The sequence below is a fragment of the Glandiceps talaboti genome, chromosome 19, assembly GCF_964340395.1.
Source record: "Glandiceps talaboti chromosome 19, keGlaTala1.1, whole genome shotgun sequence".
Taxonomy (NCBI): Eukaryota; Metazoa; Hemichordata; class Enteropneusta; family Spengelidae; genus Glandiceps; species Glandiceps talaboti.
Window position 1 is genome coordinate 2261648 of NC_135567.1, and position 22619 is coordinate 2284266.

At 40.5% G+C, this 22619-nt stretch overlaps 1 protein-coding gene across 3 annotated transcripts in view; it reads left to right on the top strand.

Annotated features, from left to right (window-relative positions):
• Positions 1-13931: 13931 nt before the first annotated feature.
• LOC144449941 (uncharacterized) overlaps positions 13932-22619 on the top strand; it is a 413245-nt gene continuing 404557 nt past the window's right edge. For all 3 annotated transcript variants that reach the window (XM_078140494.1, XM_078140495.1, XM_078140496.1), the window contains exon 1: positions 13932-14069. In XM_078140494.1, the coding sequence (XP_077996620.1) occupies positions 14040-14069 (30 nt within the window). In that variant the 5' untranslated portion in view covers positions 13932-14039. The remainder of the gene's footprint in view (positions 14070-22619) is intronic.

Sequence of the window (22619 nt, forward strand, 5' to 3'; positions counted from 1 at the left end):
CCCGCCCTAATGAAAAAGGCCCAACTGGGGAGGGGGGGAAATTGTTCCTCCGACACCATCCCATTCTATTTTAACTTTTATATATATATATATATATATATATATATATTCTCTTCTTTTTTTTTTTCTTTGTCATGCCCCTACTAAATTTAAACGGTCAGCCCAGGGTGTTGGAATTCTGGATGTTCCCTATTCGCCTATTTGCTGCCACAGCCCAACTTTCCCCACTGGTGGAATAGAAAGGCTACCCTCGTTCTAGAAGCCATACAGGTGCCTGGTGTTCCTTACCGTGAGATCTAGCACTTGTGCAAGTGTGATCCCACGGCAGTCGGCTACCAAGGCGGCCACATCTCCAATATAGATAGGAGTGTTTAGCCTTGGGTTACCCGGTACAGGGAGGTATGGCGAATCAGTCTCTATGAGGAGGCGATTCCCCGGCACCACCCTGAGGGCTTCCTTCTGAAGGGGGGAGAATCTACTTACCATGGCTGTATAACCAAAGTAGCAGTGAGGGAACGCCTCAGTCCACTGCCTCACCAATGCTGGTGAGCCCAGGAAACAGTGCAGGTGTATGGGTTGGGCCAAGTCACAGTGGGTCCTAACTAATTGTAGGGCCCTCTGGCTTGGTCCTGCCGCACATACATCACTGCTTGCTCCCCGGAGGTGTAAAACCAAGGGTTTCCCTGGGGTGCACATTTGCAATGCCTGGCATAGGACGACTTCCTGATCCTGCCATTTTTTTTTGGCTACGGACCAGTCTAATCCGACCTCCCCTAGAGCTGCCACATGGGGCGATCGGACCAGTTCCCTCAGTCGATGTAATGACTGGGGTGCCACCCTACCGGCATGCTTTGGATGTATTCCAACCGCTACCTTCCAACGGTTGTTGGCGGAAGGCAGAGTTGGGTATGACCCGGGGTCACAGTAAACCTCGACACCACCCAATACCTCTACCATATGTTTTGGTTTGGGTACTGAGGGTGCCGAGACTACCTCATCAGAATTAGAGGGGCGACGCTGGCCAGTCCGCCAGGCTGACAGGATACGATCCAAGTGGAAATGTGAATCGTACGCTCTCAGTCGTGCGGGTGGCAACGAACCCCTCAAACTTTGACCGGGCACACTTACACCCTGCGAAGGGGGAGCTGGTGTAGCTTGCTCCACCACATTCGCCCGTGCACTCCTCTCTCCCTCTACTGGCGGCGCACTGACGGTTGCGGATCGCGCGGATCGCGGTTGACCCCCTCGTTGTGACATTACAGAAGGCGAGGCAGTCATTCTTACCAGTTGGCCAACCGATACAGGCTCACCAAACATGGTTGCAAATGCTGCCCGTTGCTCCTCTGTAAGAAACAACAAGAGTGTCAATATTACCCTCCAATGAACCAACACGGCAGGGGAGTTTGGTGGGCTCAGTGTGAACCTTTGTGGGATGGGAGCCCATCCAAACTCCATACACAACCGGCGCATCACTGGAAGGTAATTGTCCGTGATCAACGCGCCTGCTGGTATGCGCAGATGTTCCGCGCTTTTGAGGAGGGACACCAGTTCAACAGCAGGGTCTGACCCTGGCCTGCCCTCACCCAATATGCAGTCACGCAACATCCTCAGTGCAGAGGACACCTTGTTCCTGACCATTGGGTGGTCACTCTCCCAAAGTGCTGGGGGAATATGCTTAAGGAACATGTGTTCCTTCAATTTTTTGCATTTCTCCCCACACTCTGGAATTGGACAAAGGACAGTGCCCGGGGGCATCCTGCCTCGTGTCTGAGGAGGGTGTGTGAGGGGGCTGGGTTCTGCTGGGTTCGACCGGCCTTTGCCAACCGTCACCCTGCGAGGTCCAACCTCACCCTCACTACGAAATGTGACTTTCATCTCAGAGAACTTCCGTCCTGGAGAAATGGCCCTTTCCTTGGGAGTCCCCACAGGGGGGCTCACCTCAGAACTGACTCTTGGGTTTGTCTGACCAGGGTTTTTCTTCCTCCTACGCCTACGTGATTTACTAATCCCTCTGGTTACTTCAGGCTGCCCTTCAGTTAACCTTTGGGATGAAACCATTGTAGGGGGGGAAGCTAAAGCCCTTGCCCTACGCCCCCGCTTCTCTCTGGCTGTTCCCCGAGACCTCCTCCTCCTACGCCTTACCCTTTGAGAAGAGTCCTCAGCTGAAATGACTCCACTCTCCCAACCCATCGGAAACTCCTCCCTATTGGGAATGGCAACCGAGGGCGGGGAAGAGGGGCCCTCCAGTGCAGGCATCTCATCCTCAATTTCATGGCTGGCCGGTAGGAAGCAGCCTCCCTCACTCGCCTCAACTACCTCCTCAAGGGGGGCAGCCGCTGCGAGGGAAAGGTGTTCCTCCAGCGCTGATGGGTCACCCAGAGGCCGGCTGTCCTCAAAAGAGGGAACCAACCCCGAGTGATCCATCTGTGCTACATCTGTCCCCTCTGGTGGCAGTTCCTTTTGATTATGGACTACTGGCAGGACAGCTTCAAGGGCTGCCCCTTGCGACTGGTCTGAGTGCTCAGATGGTCGCTGCCAGCTCTCCACAATCTCTGGGAACTTGGTCCGATAATCTTTGACCATGCCATCATCTGGGACAGAGTAGTCAGCCACATACCTTTTTTTGGGTTTAGGCGTCTCTTGCCACCTCATTTGACGCCTGCTAGTATGGATTAGATTGGCGTCAATCCAAGTACGATCAATGCCCAGCCGCAAGTCCGCTTCCTGTCGGATCTTGGAAACCCAGTACCAATTCCCAACACGCCTGGCTATTTGATACTGACCTTTTAGGGCCTGCTTTTTCTCAATTAGGGGGGAGGTGGCGAGTGCATCGGTGAGTCTGGACCAGGTCATCAGGACCTTCATCCTCGTGGACCGCTGCACTCTCCGCAAGGCCTCCTCCCCGGTTTCCGGTTTTCGGTCTTGTTCCTTGCGGCTGGCTCCCGGCACTCTTTCTTGCTGCCACTCCCTCTTTGTTGGGCTGCTGTCGTTCATTTTTAATTCTTGTGATATGTCTCTAAGGGATAAAGGTAATTCCATGCAACAGATTATTTACACGTCGGACAAGTGTACTCCTTAATTTTCTGAGCTTCACGCGAGGTTACCGCCACACAGGTCCCATGATACCACTCATAACAGCTGTCACACTGTATCATGAATTCGCCTCTGTAGGGCTTCCTGCATGTGCAATACAATACAGTATCGTTTGCATCAGAAACTAAGGGTTTACCCTGGCTATGCTTATTGAGATTATTTTTGAATCTTAAGATCCATGAGGGTTTGTCTCGACTTTTGCATAATTTAATCCGGTCATGGTTTGCTGTCACGATGGCACGCTGGAACTTAATCTTATATAAGTATGGGGTTAACTTAGTGATGATTAGCCCAGGGCCTTTCCAAGGTTGACTAAGTTTACGTGACTTACCCTTTGCTGTTGCTGATTCGAGGATATAAACATAATCACCTACCTTATACGGATGCATGTTTACCCTCAAATCATAATCCCTTTTCATTCTCTCTTGTGAGGATTTCAGAATGGACCTGGCAACTTCGTGTGCTGTATGTATGGCTCTCTCAAGGTCAGTGATATATTGGATCTGGCCTTGGGGGGAGTCAGTGTCCTCCTCCTTGATGTTGAATATGAGGTCCGCCGGCTGGTTGATCTCACGGCCCAACATCAATTTGTTTGGTGTGAAGCCAGTACTCCTATTAACACATGACCTCAGGGCCCCTGCAATCTGTGGCAAGTACAGATCCCAATCTATTTGAGATTTGCTGACAAAACACCTTACTGCATCCATGAGCGTCCTGTTGAAGCGCTCCACTTGGCCATTGGCAGATGGTCTGTATGGTGTTGTCCTAGCTTTGTGGATCTGCAACACTTCACAGATTGCGGTGAACAGCTTACTCTCGAAGTTCGGTCCTTGATCTGAAAAAATCTCAAATGGGTAGCCAAAACGTGAAAAGAAACCATTCACAGCTGCTTGGGCTGTTACCTCAGCAGTCTGAGATGGCAGGGGAATACATTCCACCCATTTCGTGAATTGGTCTACCATCATGAGAATATATTCATTACCCGCAGTCGTTTTAGGTAATGGTCCCAAAAAATCTAGATGAACCCTTTCCATTGGTGAACCAGCATGATATTGAGTGAGTTGGCATTTAGCCTTCCTCACTGGTTTTTTGCTTTTATTGCAGATAGGGCAGGAAGAAATAAAGTGGTTGATATCCTTGGACATACCATGCCAAAAGTATTTTTCCTGCACCTTGGCCTTTGTTCTGGTCATACCCTGATGGCCAGCAGCCGGAATATCATGGTGTAATGTGATAAGTTCGGTCTGCATAGCTCCCGGGACAACCAGAACTGCAAGATTGTCATCAATTCCCTTTTTCTTTATAACCCCGCCGTCTAGGTAAAAAAGGTCTCTATTTATCCAATAGTATTTCCTAGAAGGGGAAGCCAAAAAGATGTCCTTATCCCTGGGTTTAGTTCCTACTTTTAGCCATTGCAGAAGGTCTTGTAGATTTGGGTCTTTCCCCTGGGCCTCCTCAATATCAACATCCTGATACCCCAGAAATGACATACCAGTGTTTTTCCCCCTAAATCTGGTGACTACACAAAGTCGGGGGCCTGGTTCAGATATTTTCACTATGTCAATATCAGGGTATAAACTATCGTATAAACTATCGTTGGGTTGAGAGGTGCTCTCAGGGTCCCAATTAACTTTCTGGTCAGGCTCCCAGGGCCAGAGTGGATGATGATTATGGACACCTACCTGAGAAGTGACAGAATCTTGCATAGGCCTTACCAATTCACACTTAGGTTCATTAAGAACTTCTTCCAAGGGGGACACCGCTGCAAGAGGGATCACATCATCCACATCTTCCTGGAATTTGTACCAATTACGGTGAGCCCTAGTGCAGTACGGACATCCACCACAGGGAAGGTTCTCTGGATTCACCTGAAATGAAAAGTCTGGACAAGGGTTGTCATGGTACATGCGGGAGAGAGCATCAGCATTGACATGCTTACTACCTGGACGATGTTGAACAGTTAAGTGGTACTGACTCAATTCTTCCAACCATCTGGCTATTTGGCCTTGTGGCTCCTTAAAGCGCAGTAACCACGTTAAACTATTATGGTCCGTTCTTACAGTGAAGTAGTTGCCCAGCAAGTAGTGTTTAAACTGCCGAGTAAACCTAATCACTGCAAGTAATTCTTTTCTAGTAGTGCAGTAACGCCTCTGCTCTGCTGTCAAGGAATAGCTACCATATGAAACTACCCTTTCCACCCCGTCTTGAACCTGAAGAAGTTCTGCACCTATGGCAAAATCTGAAGCATCAGTGTCCAGAATGAATGGATCCTGACGGTTAGCGAGAGTTATTACGGGGGCCGAAGATAGTGCTAATTTGATTTGTTCAAAAGCATCAGTATGCTCCTGGCCCCAACTGAATGGCTTCTCACCCGTCAGACAATACAATGGAATGGCCATTTTGGCTAAATCTTTAATGAAAGCACGGTGATAGTTAGCAAAGCCTAAGAATCTTTGGACTCCCCTAACATTCTTCGGAATGGGCCAGTCCCTGATAACTTTTATTGATTCCTGTTCTAGTTCGACCTTACCATCCTTCACTATGCGTCCTAGGAAGACAACTTGTCTCTGAAATAGCTCACACTTGCGGGGCTTCAGTTTTAATTGAAACTCTCGCAGTCGCTCAAATACCATCCTGAGGTTACACAGGTGATTTTCAAAGCAAGTGCCCAACACTAGTATATCATCAAGAAATGCCAATACAATGTCCCATTCTAACCCTCTTAGCACTAAGTTCATGACCCTTGAAAAAGTCGCTGGGGCATTGCAGAGTCCAAATGGCATACGAGTAAATTCATATAAACCGTACTTGGTAGTAAAAGCGGTTTTCTTACAATCCGCTGCATTGATTTTAACTTGCCAGTAAGCTGAGTTTGCATCTAGTTTTGTATACCAAGAGTGACCCGACAATGCATCAAAGCACTCATCAACAAGTGGGAGGGGGAATACGTCTTTCATGGTGTTTTGATTCAAAGACCTATAGTCAATGCACCATCGGACGCTTCCATCTCTCTTCCTTACAAGAACAGGTGCGGAAGCCCAATCAGAAGTCGACGGACGGATTACCTTAGAATCTAACATTTTATTTAAATGAGCTTCTTCCTCATTGGCAAAACACATGGGGGTTCTCCTCATGCGCTCTTTACTGGGCCTCGCATCACCAGTGTCGATTTCGTGTTCAAGGGCCGTAAAGTTGCCAAGGTCGAAGTCATTCTTAGCGAAAACATCTGAATTTTCATACAGTAATTGTTTTACCTGTTTCGCTTGTTCCAGATTTAAGTTGGATATAGACCTTTCATAAAGATCTTGTAGATGTTCAGGTATCTGCCAATCCGTGATCGTTTCTGATGTTGGCTCCGGGGCCTTTTCAAAAGGAATGTGGTCAGCCTCGGCTGCTTGTGCAATGACCTTGCCTTTATGCAAAACCACTGGCTCCACAGACGGGTTAACCACACAAATTTTTGGCATTGATCCTCCTGAATGCAAGGTCTTGGGAACCATAACCTTCAGACCTTCCACCGGCTCAACTAAGTAGTCAGACATCTGCTCCGAAATGGTACAGGGTAGTCTTACCACTGAGTTGGGGGGAATATCTGTTCTACGGGTCACAGTGACCTTTGCTATCCTAGGTGGTGCCGGCCTATTGTCAAAAGACATGCTAATGATCTCAGTCCCTATTTGAAGTCTACCATTTAAAAGATCTAATTTTGCCCCATTGGATTTAAGGAAATCTAAGCCCAAAAGCATTTCATTCCCAATTGGTGCGACATAGACCTTTTCCCAGAAAGAGCTTTTACCTAATCCAAGTTCTACTGGACCTATAATAAAACCCTTCATCTTTAAATCCCTACCAGCAGTTTGCATGGTTACTGATTTGATAACTGGGGGTTTAACTTTGATCTTATTATAAAGCTTATCTGAAATAATGGTGACTTCAGCAGCTGTGTCAATGACAGCATAACTTGAGTGCCCCTGTACTGAAATTGGAATACTGTACATTGACCCTGACTGCAACTGACAAACTGTCACCTCATCAGCATCATTGGCATGAGAGGCTATAATTTGCTCAGCTTGATTTTTTATTTGCTGCAACTTTGGTGAGTCCACACGTTCTGTCATATCCTCATTGAAAGGGGATGCAGACGAGGGAATACCATTACAAGGACTGGACTGGCCTTTGACTAAACGGGTCAACCCTAGGCCTGGTAAGTTGACCCTTTGGTGTTTCCCGAAAAATTGTTAGACCTGGGGGGTGACCGACTACGCATGGGGGAGACTGAAGGACAATCCCTGATGTAACAAGTCGGCATTGACGTAGCGCCGAAGCAATTAGCAATTCGACACAAACGTCGCCTTTTTTGTGACTTGAAATCCGAAACCTCCGACGCAGTTCGTACTGTCAAGCCGGCAACAAAATTATCACACAACAAATAATAAACGATTTCCAACGCAAGCTCGAAAAAGTCGCAGCGCCAGTGAAGTAATTTCCCTTTAGGGTAAAGTTACTTTGAACAGCACGGCTTGTAGCCCAACCAATATATTTAGTCACACCAATTTACACACTAAAATTGCCACACATAAATATATCACACGGAGCGTAATTACTTACTTGTTTTCACTTTGCTGTCTGTCCTTCGAGTGCCGGTATTTGCCGATCCGGATGGCATCGTGACTTCTGGCACAGAGGGCGCCATCCGCCACCTGGCTGACAGCTGCACAGGGGCCTGTGGACTGTCAGCAGGACAGTAGTCGGCAAATACCACAGCTGCATGATCCATGCAGGGTATAAACTAGACTGTTGACAGTCGTTCGTGCCTTTTTTGCTACGTTTTATCTAAAACTAAGGTCATCGCCTCGCTCCGATTACCCCGCTATAACCGCGTACTGATTGAACGGTGAGTGCTCGAAACACATGAAATGGTTCACTTCACTTCCAGGTTGCTTCGCGCGTGCGCATTACATTTGTCAAGATGCTGAGGGAATCCCCCATTCTTTTACTCATTAGCATTTTCAGCTATTTATAGTAAGCACCACCCGACTCGTATCATTGTAGAGGAGACACTGGCCACACACCCCTATCAGAGCTGGCCATTGGTACCGCCCCCAGGTATGTATGTATGTATGTATGTATGTATGTATGTATGTATGTATGTATGTATGTATTACGCAACCTTATAATCCGTCGACCAAGGACAGCCGTGTTCTATTTACTACCTAAGATACATAAGGTTAATATTCCTAGTAGGCCCATCGTCTCTGCTTGTAACCGCCCTACGGAACACATCGCGAGTTATTTGGATGCCCTTTTACGACCAATTGTGGCATCTCAGCCCACCTACATTATATATATATATATATATATATATATATATATATATATATATATATATATATATATATATATATATATATATATATATATATATAACTCGGTGAGTATCAATCTGCTAAGACAGTGCTCTATACCGCAGTGGCAGAGCGTAATAGTTTTGGTAGTACTGATGTTGAGAGTTGTCTGATGATCGCGCCATGCGTGAAACTCCGAGTTACAACCAAGAAAGAGTTCCAGTACTACCAAAACTATATATATATATATATATATATATATATATATATATATATATATATATAATATTATATATATATATATATATATAACTATGTTGCTCTTAAAGGCCACCAGCCAAATCGCACATTTACAAGAACGAGCAATAGGAATATAATGTTACAGCATACAGAGAGAAAAGCAGATTTTATATACATGAATGAAACAACTAAAATAATTTAAATACATTCCTTTCTTAACTTGAAAGATTTGTACACAAAAATTGCCAAGTTGATTATTACAATTTTTTTATTACATGCCATGAGTGCATAAAATTGTTCTATTTTAGGTTATCTATACGACCACTTCGGTAAATATTTTCCCTTAGATTGTGGTACAGAGGTCAAACTGAAATGAAATGAAATTTATCCTCAACATCTCTTGACATACACATTTTGCAAAAACGGTCTTCAAATCGATGACCTGGGACCTGCCTTCCTCAATTGCCAGTCCAAGGCTAGAGCATCTCAAACTGTCTGACGCCAAACAAAGTTTTATATCAAAATTTAACATAAGCTTGGAATTTCGATAAAGACGAAGTTTGTCCTTAGAACACGTTTTTTGACCACCAGTTTTGTTTAAACATGTCATTTGCTCTGGTCATGAATTGGCAGAGGAAGGCATCAAAGTCACCAGGCCCTTGAACCGAACCCATGTTCAAAAAGGACATGTTTGACATGACTCGCCCAAGATTCCCTTTTGTTGTTGTCAATTACAACTGCAAGATCGTAACTATGCCTAGCTACTCTGTTTTGTGGTATTTTTAAGAGTTTTAACCAGTATGTTATTAACTTTTCGACAGTGTGTATAAAAATTGAACATCTACCACAATCGCCTAAAACACATACATCATGCAGGCGCTGTTGAGTTAGCACCAAGGAATGTTTTACAATATTTAAGTTTTATTCTTTCAGCAGACTGATACTGTTTATTTTAACCCCAAATTTCTGCACCATAGGTAATTACTGGTAAGATCATTGCATCAAAAAGTTTTAAAATATTCTTTGTATGGCAAAGCACCCGTATTTCTGATCATACGAAAAATACTCCCCATGACTTTCCTGGCTTGATCTGCTAGTGTTGACACTGCTTTGTTCCAAGTATTTCTACTTGACAGCATCAGACCAAGATATTTGTAATAACTAACGGTTTTCACTCTTTCCCCTTCGAATATCAACTATTCGGATTGTTTCACAATTCTACCACGTCTATATATGCAATGATTTGAGTTTTACTCATATTTACAGATAGTTTCCATTTCTTGCAGAAAGATTCTAATATGTAAGCAATCGCTGTAAACCAACTGGTGAATCACTAAAAATGGTTACATCGTCTGCCTAAAGAAGAGAAAATAGATCATACATAGTACAGTTCTTGGGTAATTCGAATTCCTTGGTATCCAGAATTGGCTAACATACTATTTAATTCATTTAGGACGAGAGAAAATAAAAAAGGGCTTAGCATGCAACCTTGCCTTACTCCAATGGAGCACTGGAAATAATCAGCAGTACCTTGTCCCACCTTCACACAAGATTTGACCTCTGCATACACTGAGTTTAAAATACAACCCCCCCCCATCCCCTCCAAGCAAAGTCTGTACAACAACATATTATGGTTTACCGAGTCGACAGCCTTACTAAAATCGACAAAAGTGCAGTAAAACCGACCTTTTGGTTTACATAGGTATTTCTGAACCATAAAACGTGCAAAGTAAAAAAGTTATCAACTGTGCTGAAGACACTTCTGAAACCCGCCTGGCAGTCGTAAATACAACCCACTGTATCTGTCCATTGAACTAGTAGCTGAGGTAAACAATTGTTTATTTATGTGTTATCAGGAACACCTTATTTTCTTTCACACTTTTATTTGTGTGTATGTATGTATGTATGTATGTATGTATGTATGTATGTATTTATTTGTGTGTATGTGTATGTGTGTGTGTGTGTGTGTGTATGTGTGTGTGTGTGTGTGTGTGGTGTTTGAATGGGACACTCAACCTCAATTTGAAAACTTAAGGGTGGGCGAAAATAAAGATATTTTTTAAAGGCCGAGTCTGCAGACAGGCGCCGGTCATGAGCACGTCGTGCTCGTACCCGGCGCCTGTCACGAGTACGTCGTAAAATGTGTTTCGGCGTCAAATACACGTTCTTATTACCTTCGTAATTGATCGCTCAAACATTATATCAGTTCTCAAAACTGTTAATTTACATTTTGATAGTATCTGTTTTTTCCAACAACCGTCAAGTTAAGGTTAGGGACCGGGCAGAATTTACGGCAGGGGGGGGGGGGGGCCTGGGGAGAAATTATCTCTGACTTGATTTTTTTCCTGCCCCCCCCCCATCCACTGTGACCAAAATTTCACAGCCCCCCCCCCCCCCTTTCAAAAATATAAAAAGTTCATGCCCCCCCCCCAAAAAAAAAGAAAAAAAAGTGCACAATATCCTGCCCCCTACAATAACTAAAAAGAGTACAATTTTTTTTTGTTACTGTAGCACAACTGTAATATTTCTTTTGGTACTACTATTATGTTACTATTTTAGCCCAAACAACTTAGTAGTTGTAGAGGAAGTTTTTTTGAAAACAAAACAAAATAAAACATTTTGACCATACATGTAATCATACACATGTGGTATAATCTTGTTTATTTCCCAACTAGACACCATAAGCAGTCATCACTTAATACCAAGGCATTTGATGTGGTGGTTTTAACTGTCATTCACTGATACATACACAGAAACACAGACACAGAGTAAACACACATTCACATGCGTGATTTGTGAATAACTGTAGTGGGGACATTTGTGGGGAGTATCTAAGGACATCACATCACCTACATAGTGTATTCAAATATCTATTTATACTCATAACACAATAACTATCTAATGTCAGACATTTGTGATGTCATGAAGTGCTAGCAAACTAAGGATTTTATACACACTGAGATCTGACAAATATAGCTTTCACAAAGTCACTGATGAAAAAACACTTACACCACGCAGACATCTAAATGCTTTACAATATTTAGTACAGATAGATGCATTTGATGATGCTGAGGAGGGAAATAGTTTAATTTCACTGGTTTTAGATAGAAAGAAAGACAAGTCTTGCCTCACATCTTCAGACTCTAGTGAGTCTGAGAGTGAAACTCAAGAATAGTGTCAAGGAAAGAAATAAAACACCTATCTAAATTAATCTGGCCAGACGTTTTTGTATTTACATTTTTCACCAAAAGGTCACTTTTTAACCACATAAATTACAGGTCCTATGCTAGGATATTACCATATATATATATATATATATATATATATATATATATATATATATATATATATATATATATATATATATATATATATATATATATGCCACTGCGGTATAGAGCACTGTCTTAGCAGATTGATACTCACCGAGTTATATATATATATATATATATATATATATATATATATATATATATATATATATATATATATATATATATATATATATATATATATACATATGTATCCTTGATGGTAATTACACACTGAACCTGTTTCCACAGTGCTAAAATGTATGTATGTATGTATACATATGTGTGTGTAAGTGTGTGTGTGTGTGTGTGTGTGAACAACTTGGAGTATATAAGAGTAATTCAGGGTGTATCAAATTAATCTTGAGTAGTGTTTTTATGCTTAACTAAATAGGTACATACAAACGTACACACTTCCATTTTAATACATAAATGAAAGTGTAGACATTCAATATTAAAGGCGATATCAAGTGCTATCTCATGCAATGCTAAATTTTCTAACATATTAATTTTTTTCAATGACAAAATATTTCGCGGTCCCCCCTTTCAAACCATGAGAATTTTCATGCCCCCCCCCTTAAAGCCTCCCATTTTTTTCATGCCCCCCCCCCAATTTCTCCCCAGCCCCCCCCCCCCCCCTGCCGTAAATTCTGTCCGGTCCCTTATGACCACATGTATGATGTAACATGTATTTACGTAGAACACGATCCATGTACAACGGGTAAACGTAGTTAATCTAAAACAACTAAAGTTTGTTGCATCAATAACATTCATTATTTTGAAACTGGCCAGAATTGAAATAAGATGGTACACTATACTGTGAGTGTGAGCAAAATAGCTTTAGGAACAAAAACGTGAGGAAAAGTGAACGCGTATTTCCGATGGGTCAGTCAGGTACTACTTCTAGTACGAGCGCACATGTTGACGTCGACCTGCTGTATTACATACGTAGACGTGTTGTTCTCAACTTTTCATGATACATGTGTACTCAGACCACTAAAAGAATGTATACTACAATGTACGATTAAATAAACTGAATCTTTACAACAACAACAACAACAACAACAACAACAACAACAACAACAACAACAACAACAACGTTACAAGGCGAAAAATTAAAACTGGTTTAGGTTGAAAAGAAATACAAATACACCACACATTATGCATGTATCGGCCGGCGTATCCCTAGCTCCTTCATGTCAGTTTCACGCTTGCTCACGATTTAGACATTTTTTGAAAGTTCTGTGTATTCAGGGTACGAAGGCAATAATTTCAAAGGTAACCAGAGCATGTTTTTTCATATCAATACACGTCGATTCTGTAAAAATCCTGAACCTGTCACAAGCACGTCCGCTGAAGCCAAGTCTGCTGACAGGCGCCAGTCACGAAACACTCAGTTTGTTTTTAATATTAATGTCAAAGCTGAACATTTTGGTACTGGGAAACAGAATTAGACTATTGTAGAGAAGAGACTGATCCTGAGGTTCAATTTAATTCAAATCATGAGCAAAATATTTCGCCCCCCCCCCCTTCAGACCATCAGAATTGTCATGCCCCACTTTTGAAACCTTCCGTAAATTCTGACTGCTTTACTCTCAATAGTTATGCTACAACTTAAAAGGCCATTATATTAGAGCTTTTATTTGTAATGTCGAACTGTATTAAAGTTACGCGCTGCATTCGAATATCGTGAAAACAACCAACCAACCAACCAACCAACCAACCAATCAAACAACAACAACAACAACAACAACAACAACAGCAGCAGCAGCAACAACAACAACAACAACAACAACAACAACAACAACAACAACGACGACGACAACAACGACAACATCGTACATTCAATCATGAACATAGTTCGGGCGACATGTAACGCTTTGCCGATCACGTGTCCACAATAATAAAATTTCGTCATCCTACTTCCGGGTAAAACAGTTGACCTCATTCACCACACCAGGAACCGATGGATGACGATGGTAGCCTGTGTGATCGTCTTTAAGTTGGTTAGATTTACTGCGTTTTGAACAGTCAGGGTGAAGTGGTAAATATGGCAACCAGGAAAAGGAAGAATCCACAGGTAAGTGTCTTTATGATATTATGATTTTCATTATGTATAACTATAGTATTATAAACACACACTGCAGGTTCGTGAATGGCGCTGAGAGCGGCAACTCGTGTACAACTTTGTTAAACTTCTAAAACTTATACAGACAGTTTGTACCGTCCATTCCTTTTATGCTAATAAAGTAAGTGTGCAAAATATACGCGGCACACAATACAACGTATCTAGGAGAATATTAGCGTAACGTTAGACCATGGACGTTGGGGAGAGAACTCTCCAACGTGTACTGGTACATAGTCATGGCGTGATCGAATGCAGTGGCCTTGTACTCGTAGTACTTACAATAGCCTGGATGGACTTAGCTACATTTCAGGGCAGTAAGATTTGTACCTTAGTATCCCATAATATCAGACGTACTTGGCATTGCACTTATTATTGTCATTCACACGTAACATGTCTAACCTCACCTCGTAAGGTCAGTAAATCACCAGTCACGTGAAATTGGGTCATCTGGGGTCAAAGCAGGACACGACTGTTTATTGTGTAACTTTACTTGTGTGATGTTTCACATACATGTATATCGTTCTCGATATCCTCTGCATTTCACAATTTGTAGGAGAGTGTGAATGTCTGAACACGACATGAAAGGATTTACTATGAATAAGTGTGTAGCAGGAATGTAATCATTTTGAAAAGGGCCAATGAAAATTTATCACATGATTTTGTTGTTTTTGGATTGAGTAGTCATAAAGTGCAGCTTAAAATTATCGCTACTTGATGATGTAAAATACTTAGTAGGTACTGAGGTAGTTGCAGGGTAAATAAGTAAGGGATCGGTCAGTTTCTTCGGCCGGGGGGTGGGGGTGGGGGTGGATTGGTGGGGGGGGGAGTCACCGTGTTTTTGAAATTGGCAGGGGGGTCATGCTGTTTTGAAAATTGTGGATGGGGGGGGGAGAGGGGTCACTGTGTTTTGGATGGTGATGAAATAAAAAAATCCCTGTCTACAATGGCATATAGCCTTGTCTGAAATGTGGTACATGTAAATATTTGTTCTTGTCCCTGTTTCTTACATCAGTTCTTTAATATTACTTGACGTAAGAATTCAAACATAACTATACGTATACATATACATATATTTAATATCTAGCTACCACACTAGTTACAGAACATGTCATATAAATGCTTGGCTGTTTCACAATCAATGCTTCACTTACATTGTACATGTATATTGCACTTGGGGACAAAGGTGAACTTCAATGTTTTGTTATGGTAATCTTCATAGATAGTTTATAAAAGAAGTTAAACTAAATTATTCTACTCGTCAGTTTGAACTTGTCAGAATGGATTAATACACTTTCTATTTTGGACACTACATGTCATTGACACTACAAATCACCACATCTCATCAGATTCCAGTTTCTATTTTATACACTAAGTATGACCACCTAAATTTCTCTAACATACCGTTGACTTTACTATACATACGATATTAATGCCTATATACTTCTTTACTTCGATATCTATACTTCCAAACTAGTTAGCAGATTCAGCTGAAAGTTAATGGGGATGCATCAGGGGATGTGTAGATGAAAGTGTATTCACAACATGATGATCCCATCAGTGATATGCAAATTAGGTGTAAAATCTCAATTTGGGTCAAAAACTACATGTTAGACTCGTCAGCTCGAAAAAGCAGACCCCATTTTAGACCAAAGGGCTAGAAAACGCACGCCAAAGGGCAGCACACATATGTATGTCATATAAAGGGAGTAGCCTCCCCCAATAGATAGACACATACATACATACATACATACATACATACATACATACATACACACACACACACACACACATATACATACATACATACATACATACATACATACACACGCACACACACACACACACATACACACGCATGCACGCACGCACGCACGCAGCACACATACATACATACATACATACATACATACATACATACATACATATACATACATACATACATACATACATACATACATACATACATGCATACATTCATACAAACATACATACATACATACATACATACATACATACATACATACATACATGTAAAATGATGTTGTTTCACTTTTTATGATTAACTGTATTCATCCAGTCATATTGTGATGGATGCAGGAGATTACACCACGCTCTACAGACAAGATAACTTTACTTTACTAAGTTACAAACTGTTGCCGTAATAGTACATATAGATATAGTTGTGATGTCATTCAGTAGTGTAACCTGTAAGTAGTTTTTACAGCAGAATTTCAATCTAGCAGTATATCTTTCTCAACAAATATGAACTTTATTGCACTTTGCCAAAATAGTTCCAGGTTGATATACATAAAGAGTTGTAGTTTGATTTTAGTTTAGTCTATACTGTAATTTATTAATGCATCATATATTCAAACACCACATGTTACATTGGCAAATATTCAAGTTGTATTCTTTTTTTAATGTTTCTGACATGAAATTTATCAAATGAACATAATATCTTTAGAGACATGTAATACAAATATTAGAGCTTGGATCTTTTGTTAAATGCCTTTGGTGTAAATATACAATCAGCATTCCGCTATGCATAGTGTTTATTATATCCTTGCATTGAAGGCATATAACCCAATATCAAGACATTAATATAGATATTTACTGATATGCTATCACCACTCTCTCTGTTACAAATTCTAAAACCATTGTTTTCAGTAGAATGATTACTATGTATCACAGTTTGGATTTTGAAAATCCTAAACTCTTTAACTACATGTACCCACACTCAGCATACTGTTAGTAACTGACAAAAATGTAATTGTGTGTGGTGCCATTCACAGTACTTGTATTATTTACCATGAATCTTATTTTTTAGAAGAATAACATATATCATATGAAGGGACCGGTCAGTTTCTTCGGCCTGGGGGGGGGGGGGGGCAGTGGATTGGTAGGGGGGGGGGGTCACCCTGTTTTTGAAATTGGCAGTAGGGGGGTCATGCTGTTTTGAAAATTGTGGATAGGGGGGGGGGGGTCATTGTGTTTTAGATTGTGATGGAAGAAAAAAATCCTTTCTACAATGGCATATAGCCTTGTCTGAAATGTGGTACATGTCAATATTTGTTCTTGTCCCTGTTTCTTACATGAATTCTTTAACATTACTTATTAGTTCAAACCTAACTATACATATTCATATACATGTACCGGTATTACCTACCACACTAGTTACAGAAGTTGAGAACATGTCATGTAAATGCTTGGCTGTTTCACAATCAATGCTTCGCTTATATTGCAGTTTGGGGCAAAAGTGAACTTGTGACTTGAAGGTTTCGTAATGGCAATTTTCATAGATAGTTTATAAATGAAGTTAATCTAAATTGTTCTACTCGTCATGTTATTGACACTACAAATCACCACATCTCATCAGATTCCAGTTACTATTATACACTAGGTATGACCACCTAAAGTTCTCTAACATACCGGTGACTTTATTAGACATGCAATATTAATGCCCCTATATACTAATGTTACGTGTCCATTTTATGTGATATGGGAAACTCATTTAAAACGTACATTTATGTTAGCTTTTTGAAGCTTGGAAATATTACCTCAAAGGTTATGAATAACCTAAACATTGCCTTAGTATCTCAAGCAAAAAACTCCAGATCTGCCAGGGGGAAAACCCCAAGGACTCCCTCACCCCCAGAGGTCACTCATACATTCAACCAACAACCAGATGCACCAACAACCTTTTTACTGTCATAATGGTATTAAACTTTTCTTAAATATTTTCACCCTATTCTAATTTGATATGATATTGTCTTTTCAAGATCTGAAACGTTTGCCAAGATAGTCTAAAATTGCCTTAAACTCTAAATCTCCCCTACCAATGATACTACCATTTGATGTGCTGACCTTTACTACATGTATATAATGATGCCATTTAAACTTTTTAAGAACATATTTCAACCCTTAGTGTAAGTTATAAAGAATAGTTTCTGATACTTGCTGTCTTGTAAAGCATGGATTAAGTTATTGCTTGAAAGGGTCTGAATAGCCTAAATATTGGCTTTAAGAGTAAAAATCCTCCAGGGTTTCTAGAGGGAGACCCCCCTCAGACCCCCCACATGAGGTGGACATATCCCAGTCTCAAGCTCTTCCCCTCTTACTGTCAAGATGCTATCAAAGTATATTTCAAAAGTATTTCAACCCTATGTAGTTGCTTTTAACATGTTGGTGTTGTCTTGTAAGGCTTGGAAATTATTGTCTGAAAGGGTCTGAATAGTCTCAAAATTGACTTTTCAGAGTTAAAAACCTCCAGGGCTTCTAGGGGGAGACCCCCTAGGACCCCCCCACACACACGAGGTGTACACATCCTAGTTTCAAGATCTTCCCCCTACCTCTTACTGTCAAAATCCTATCAAACTATATTTCAAAAATATTTCAACCTTATGTAGTTGCTTTTTACATTTATGTGCTGTCTTGAAAGCTTGGAAATTATTAATGTCTGAATAGTCTCAAAATTGACTTTTCAGAGTTAAAAACCTCCTGGGCTTCTAGGGGGAGACCCCCTAGGACCCCCATAAGAGATGTACATATTCCCTTCTCAAGCTTTCTTACCCTTCACTGCCAAGATGCTATTAAACTCCTTTTCGAATATATTTACCCTGTGTAGTCAATAATTATAAATATGATAGTGCTAACCCGGGATCTTATAAAGTAGATGCAAGACAGTCAAGCAGTCCACACTGAGTCACGATAAAAAATACCTGTCATGCGAATATTATATATGGGGGGGGGGGGGGGGGGGGCATCATGTTTTAGAATTAAGTGATAGGGGGGTCAGCCTGTTTTTGGTTTTACAGATAGGGGGGTCAGTGACTTTTTGTCAGTCCAATTTAAGAATCCACCCCCCCCCCCCCCCCCCCAGGCTGGAGAAACTGACTGGTCCCGTAGATATAACTACCACAAATGGTCTCAGGGTGTAGCTTGGCACTTTATCTGTAAACAGGTTTATTAGTTATATTAGCTATGGTGTGAGAATGTTTATGTGGATTTAAGTAAAACTAGGGATGGTCTTTGGTTTAATTATTATGCCACTGTACAGAAATGAAGGTGTAACTGATGGACACTGGACTACACCTTCAATGTGATAATTTCTCACAAGATGGAGGCCATATCACTAATATCACATTCTTTTATCTGAGTTTAAAATGAACTATAAAAAACACCAGCAACATTGATTGTGTCGAGTTTTTAGCACAACTGAACTGAGGTTCAGTAGTGCTATAGTGATTGCGTGGCATTGCGCAGTTGAGCAAAACTTGTAAAATACTGATAAAATAGCAAGAATGCTATGATTTTGGTGTATCGAAAGCCAGTTTGAATATTTAATGAGGTCATGTGACATAGATTTGCATATTTTTGGGATCAGTGTTTCATTTTTATTTGAAAGATATATGGTTATACCAGGTCATACTTGGTCAGTTTGGACACATGTAATCATGTAATATGATACTTTCACTGTTTGCATATCATACAGATATATCAAATTACCATATGTTTACCATATACATGACCATTAAAAACTTAGTTTTTGTGTCCAAATATTTACATATTAGGTAATATTTGCAGATCATTAATCCACAGGTTTTTGACATTGAACACCAAAGTGAATGAAAAATCAAGATTTTTTTTAGGTTTACAATGAGACAAATCATGTGTGTTAATAAGGGCTACCAATAAACAATAGATAGTCAATAATTTTTACTTTTTAATTTTAGTTAATTATGTGTAATGTAAGTGATGTAAACTCATACAATGTCTAACTACAACTCAAAGTTTACATAAATGTCTTCATTTCCTGGAGTGGTATTCCCCTTTAATATCCCCAGCTTGAATTAAAGGTGACAAATCAGATTAGATGACAAAATTTAAATATGACATTTCAGATTTATCAGTATAGAATTACAAGTACAGTACCCAGTTTACTTGTCAGGTAATTGACTACACAACACTTGTTTTAACCAATCAGTGTTTGTAATACTATCTTTGTCAAGGTATCATTGAGTTTATATTTATGGCCAATTGACTATACATATACAACACTCATTCCACCAATCAATGTTTGTAATACTATCTCTGTTAAGGTATCACTGAGTTTATATTTATGGCCAATTGACTATACATATACAACACTCATTCCATTAATCAATGTTTGTAATACTATCTCTGTTGTATCATTGAGTGTATCTTTATGGCCAATTTTGTAATACCTGTACTGAAAGCTGGATACTCCATATATGATATCGTCATATGTTTGTTGGCCTAGAATCCGGGCAATTTGGGATTTTGAATTTTGGTTATGGGATATAACCAAAATACACAATCCTCATTTGCCTTGATTCTGTGGCTAAACATTTGTGAGAAAAGCACCTCAAAAGTTGGTGTTTTCAAAATTGCTTGTTGTAACCTCATTCGTCTAGCCTGAGCTCCATACTTCTGACTGCCTAGAATCAAGTGAAAGCAGCAAGTTGTCATAGACTGTTCTACAAAAGTTGATCAATTATTAAAGCTAAACTAGCTACAACTGGAATTATTTTTTGGAACTGTCATTTCGATATATTGACATTCATCCTGAAAAGTATGTAATCAACTATCGGTAATTGTATAAATGTGAGTCACAACATAATAATAGGTAGGAGAATACACAATTTTGGTTCGTCAAATAAACAGTCACTCACTGCTACTTGTGTAATGACTGGTAGTCTGTAAACTACTGTGATACTGTAAGTATAAAAGAATATTATGGTATTCCTTAGTATAGAATACATTAGATAACAGGGTATGGGCTTTGCATATAAATTACTGACCATTAAACAAGTTACAGTCAGTGGTACATACAGGTAACAAAAAATAACCCCCCCCCCCAAAAAAAAAAAAAAAAAAAAGAAAAAAAAAAGAAAAAAAAAGAAGAAAAAAGATAGACGTTTCAGACCATGCCCCTTTAACGGTTCCAATCCAGAAAAGTGGTGTTACTGGAGAAATGAATGTATTTTTGTGAACTTTGGATGCACACCAATATTATTAGTTTACCCATTGAAGACTAAAAATGAACCAAGAGTCATCATGACTATACAAATTGTCATCTAAAACCAAAAAATTCTCAGGAAATACAATTATTTCACTGAGTGGTGTTCCCCTTTAACTCATTTTTAGCACAACTGAATTGATAAGGTTCAGTAGTGCTGTAGGGATCGCTAAGTGTCTGTCTGTCTGTGTGTGTGTGTGTGTGTGTGAGTGAGGATGTGTGGATGTGTGTGTGTGTGTGTGTGTGAGTGAGGATGTGTGGATGTGTGTGTGTGTGTGTGTGTGTGTGTGTGTGTGTGTGTGTGTGAACAACTTAAAGTAAAAAACTGCTAGACCGATTGCTTTGATATTTGGTGGTCATGGTACTTTGGTTGTCTAGATTGGAAATTGTTCAAATGAAAATGATCGCATCAGAAATGTGCATTTTACGTTTCAAAATGTGATTTGTTGTATTACAAAATACTTTGACTTCAGCCTGGAAATGTAAGATTCTTGTTTTATTGATGTAATGAAATCATTAAATCTGTTATGGGCTACTTCACATGTCAATGTCAATGGCGTAAAGATTAACATCTGTTTAAGGTTGCTTGGCAACACAGGTCTGTTAATATCCAAAAGTGAACTCACATGCTAAAATATTGATACCTCACCCACAGCAACCTCCAATTGATGGCGTATGTGGGGAATATAACAACAGGGTTGTGTAGGCAAATTAAACATTTGGCAGGTGAACACATATATGCTAAAGCTACTACAATGTAGACTATACTCATAGCAACAATGAATTAGTGATATATATATATTGTACAATAACATCATTGGTATAAGGCAAGTGGATAGATGTGTAATCATGATGGTTGAATGTTTAGAGTGGATGGCTAGGAATCTGCAGGTTGCAGGTTGTAGGGTCATGATGGTTGAATGTTTAGAGTGGCTGGCTAGGAATGTGCAGGTTGCAGGTTGTAGAGTCATGATGGTTGAATGTTTAGAGTGGCTGGCTAGGAATCTGCAGGTTGCAGGTTGTAGAGTCATGATGGTTGAATGTTTAGAGTGGCTGGCTAGGAATCTGCAGGTTGTAGAGTCATGATGGTTGAATGTTTAGAGTGGCTGGCTAGGAATCTGCAGGTTGTAGAGTCATGATGGTTGAATGTTTAGAGTGGCTGGCTAGGAATCTGCAGGTTGTAGGGTCATGATGGTTGAATGTTTAGAGTGGCTGGCTAGGAATCTGCAGGTTGTAGAGTCATGATGGTTGAATGTTTAGAGTGGCTGGCTAGGAATCTGCAGGTTGTAGAGTCATGATGGTTGAATGTTTAGAGTGGCTGGCTAGAAATCTGCAGGTTGCAGGGTTGAGCCCGTTGCTGGCATTTGTTTTTCTGAATGACTAAAGTTCTTGGGTAAGATTTGAACCACAATTGCATTTTGGTTAACCTAGCTGTATTAATTGGGGACCTGGTAGGATAGATG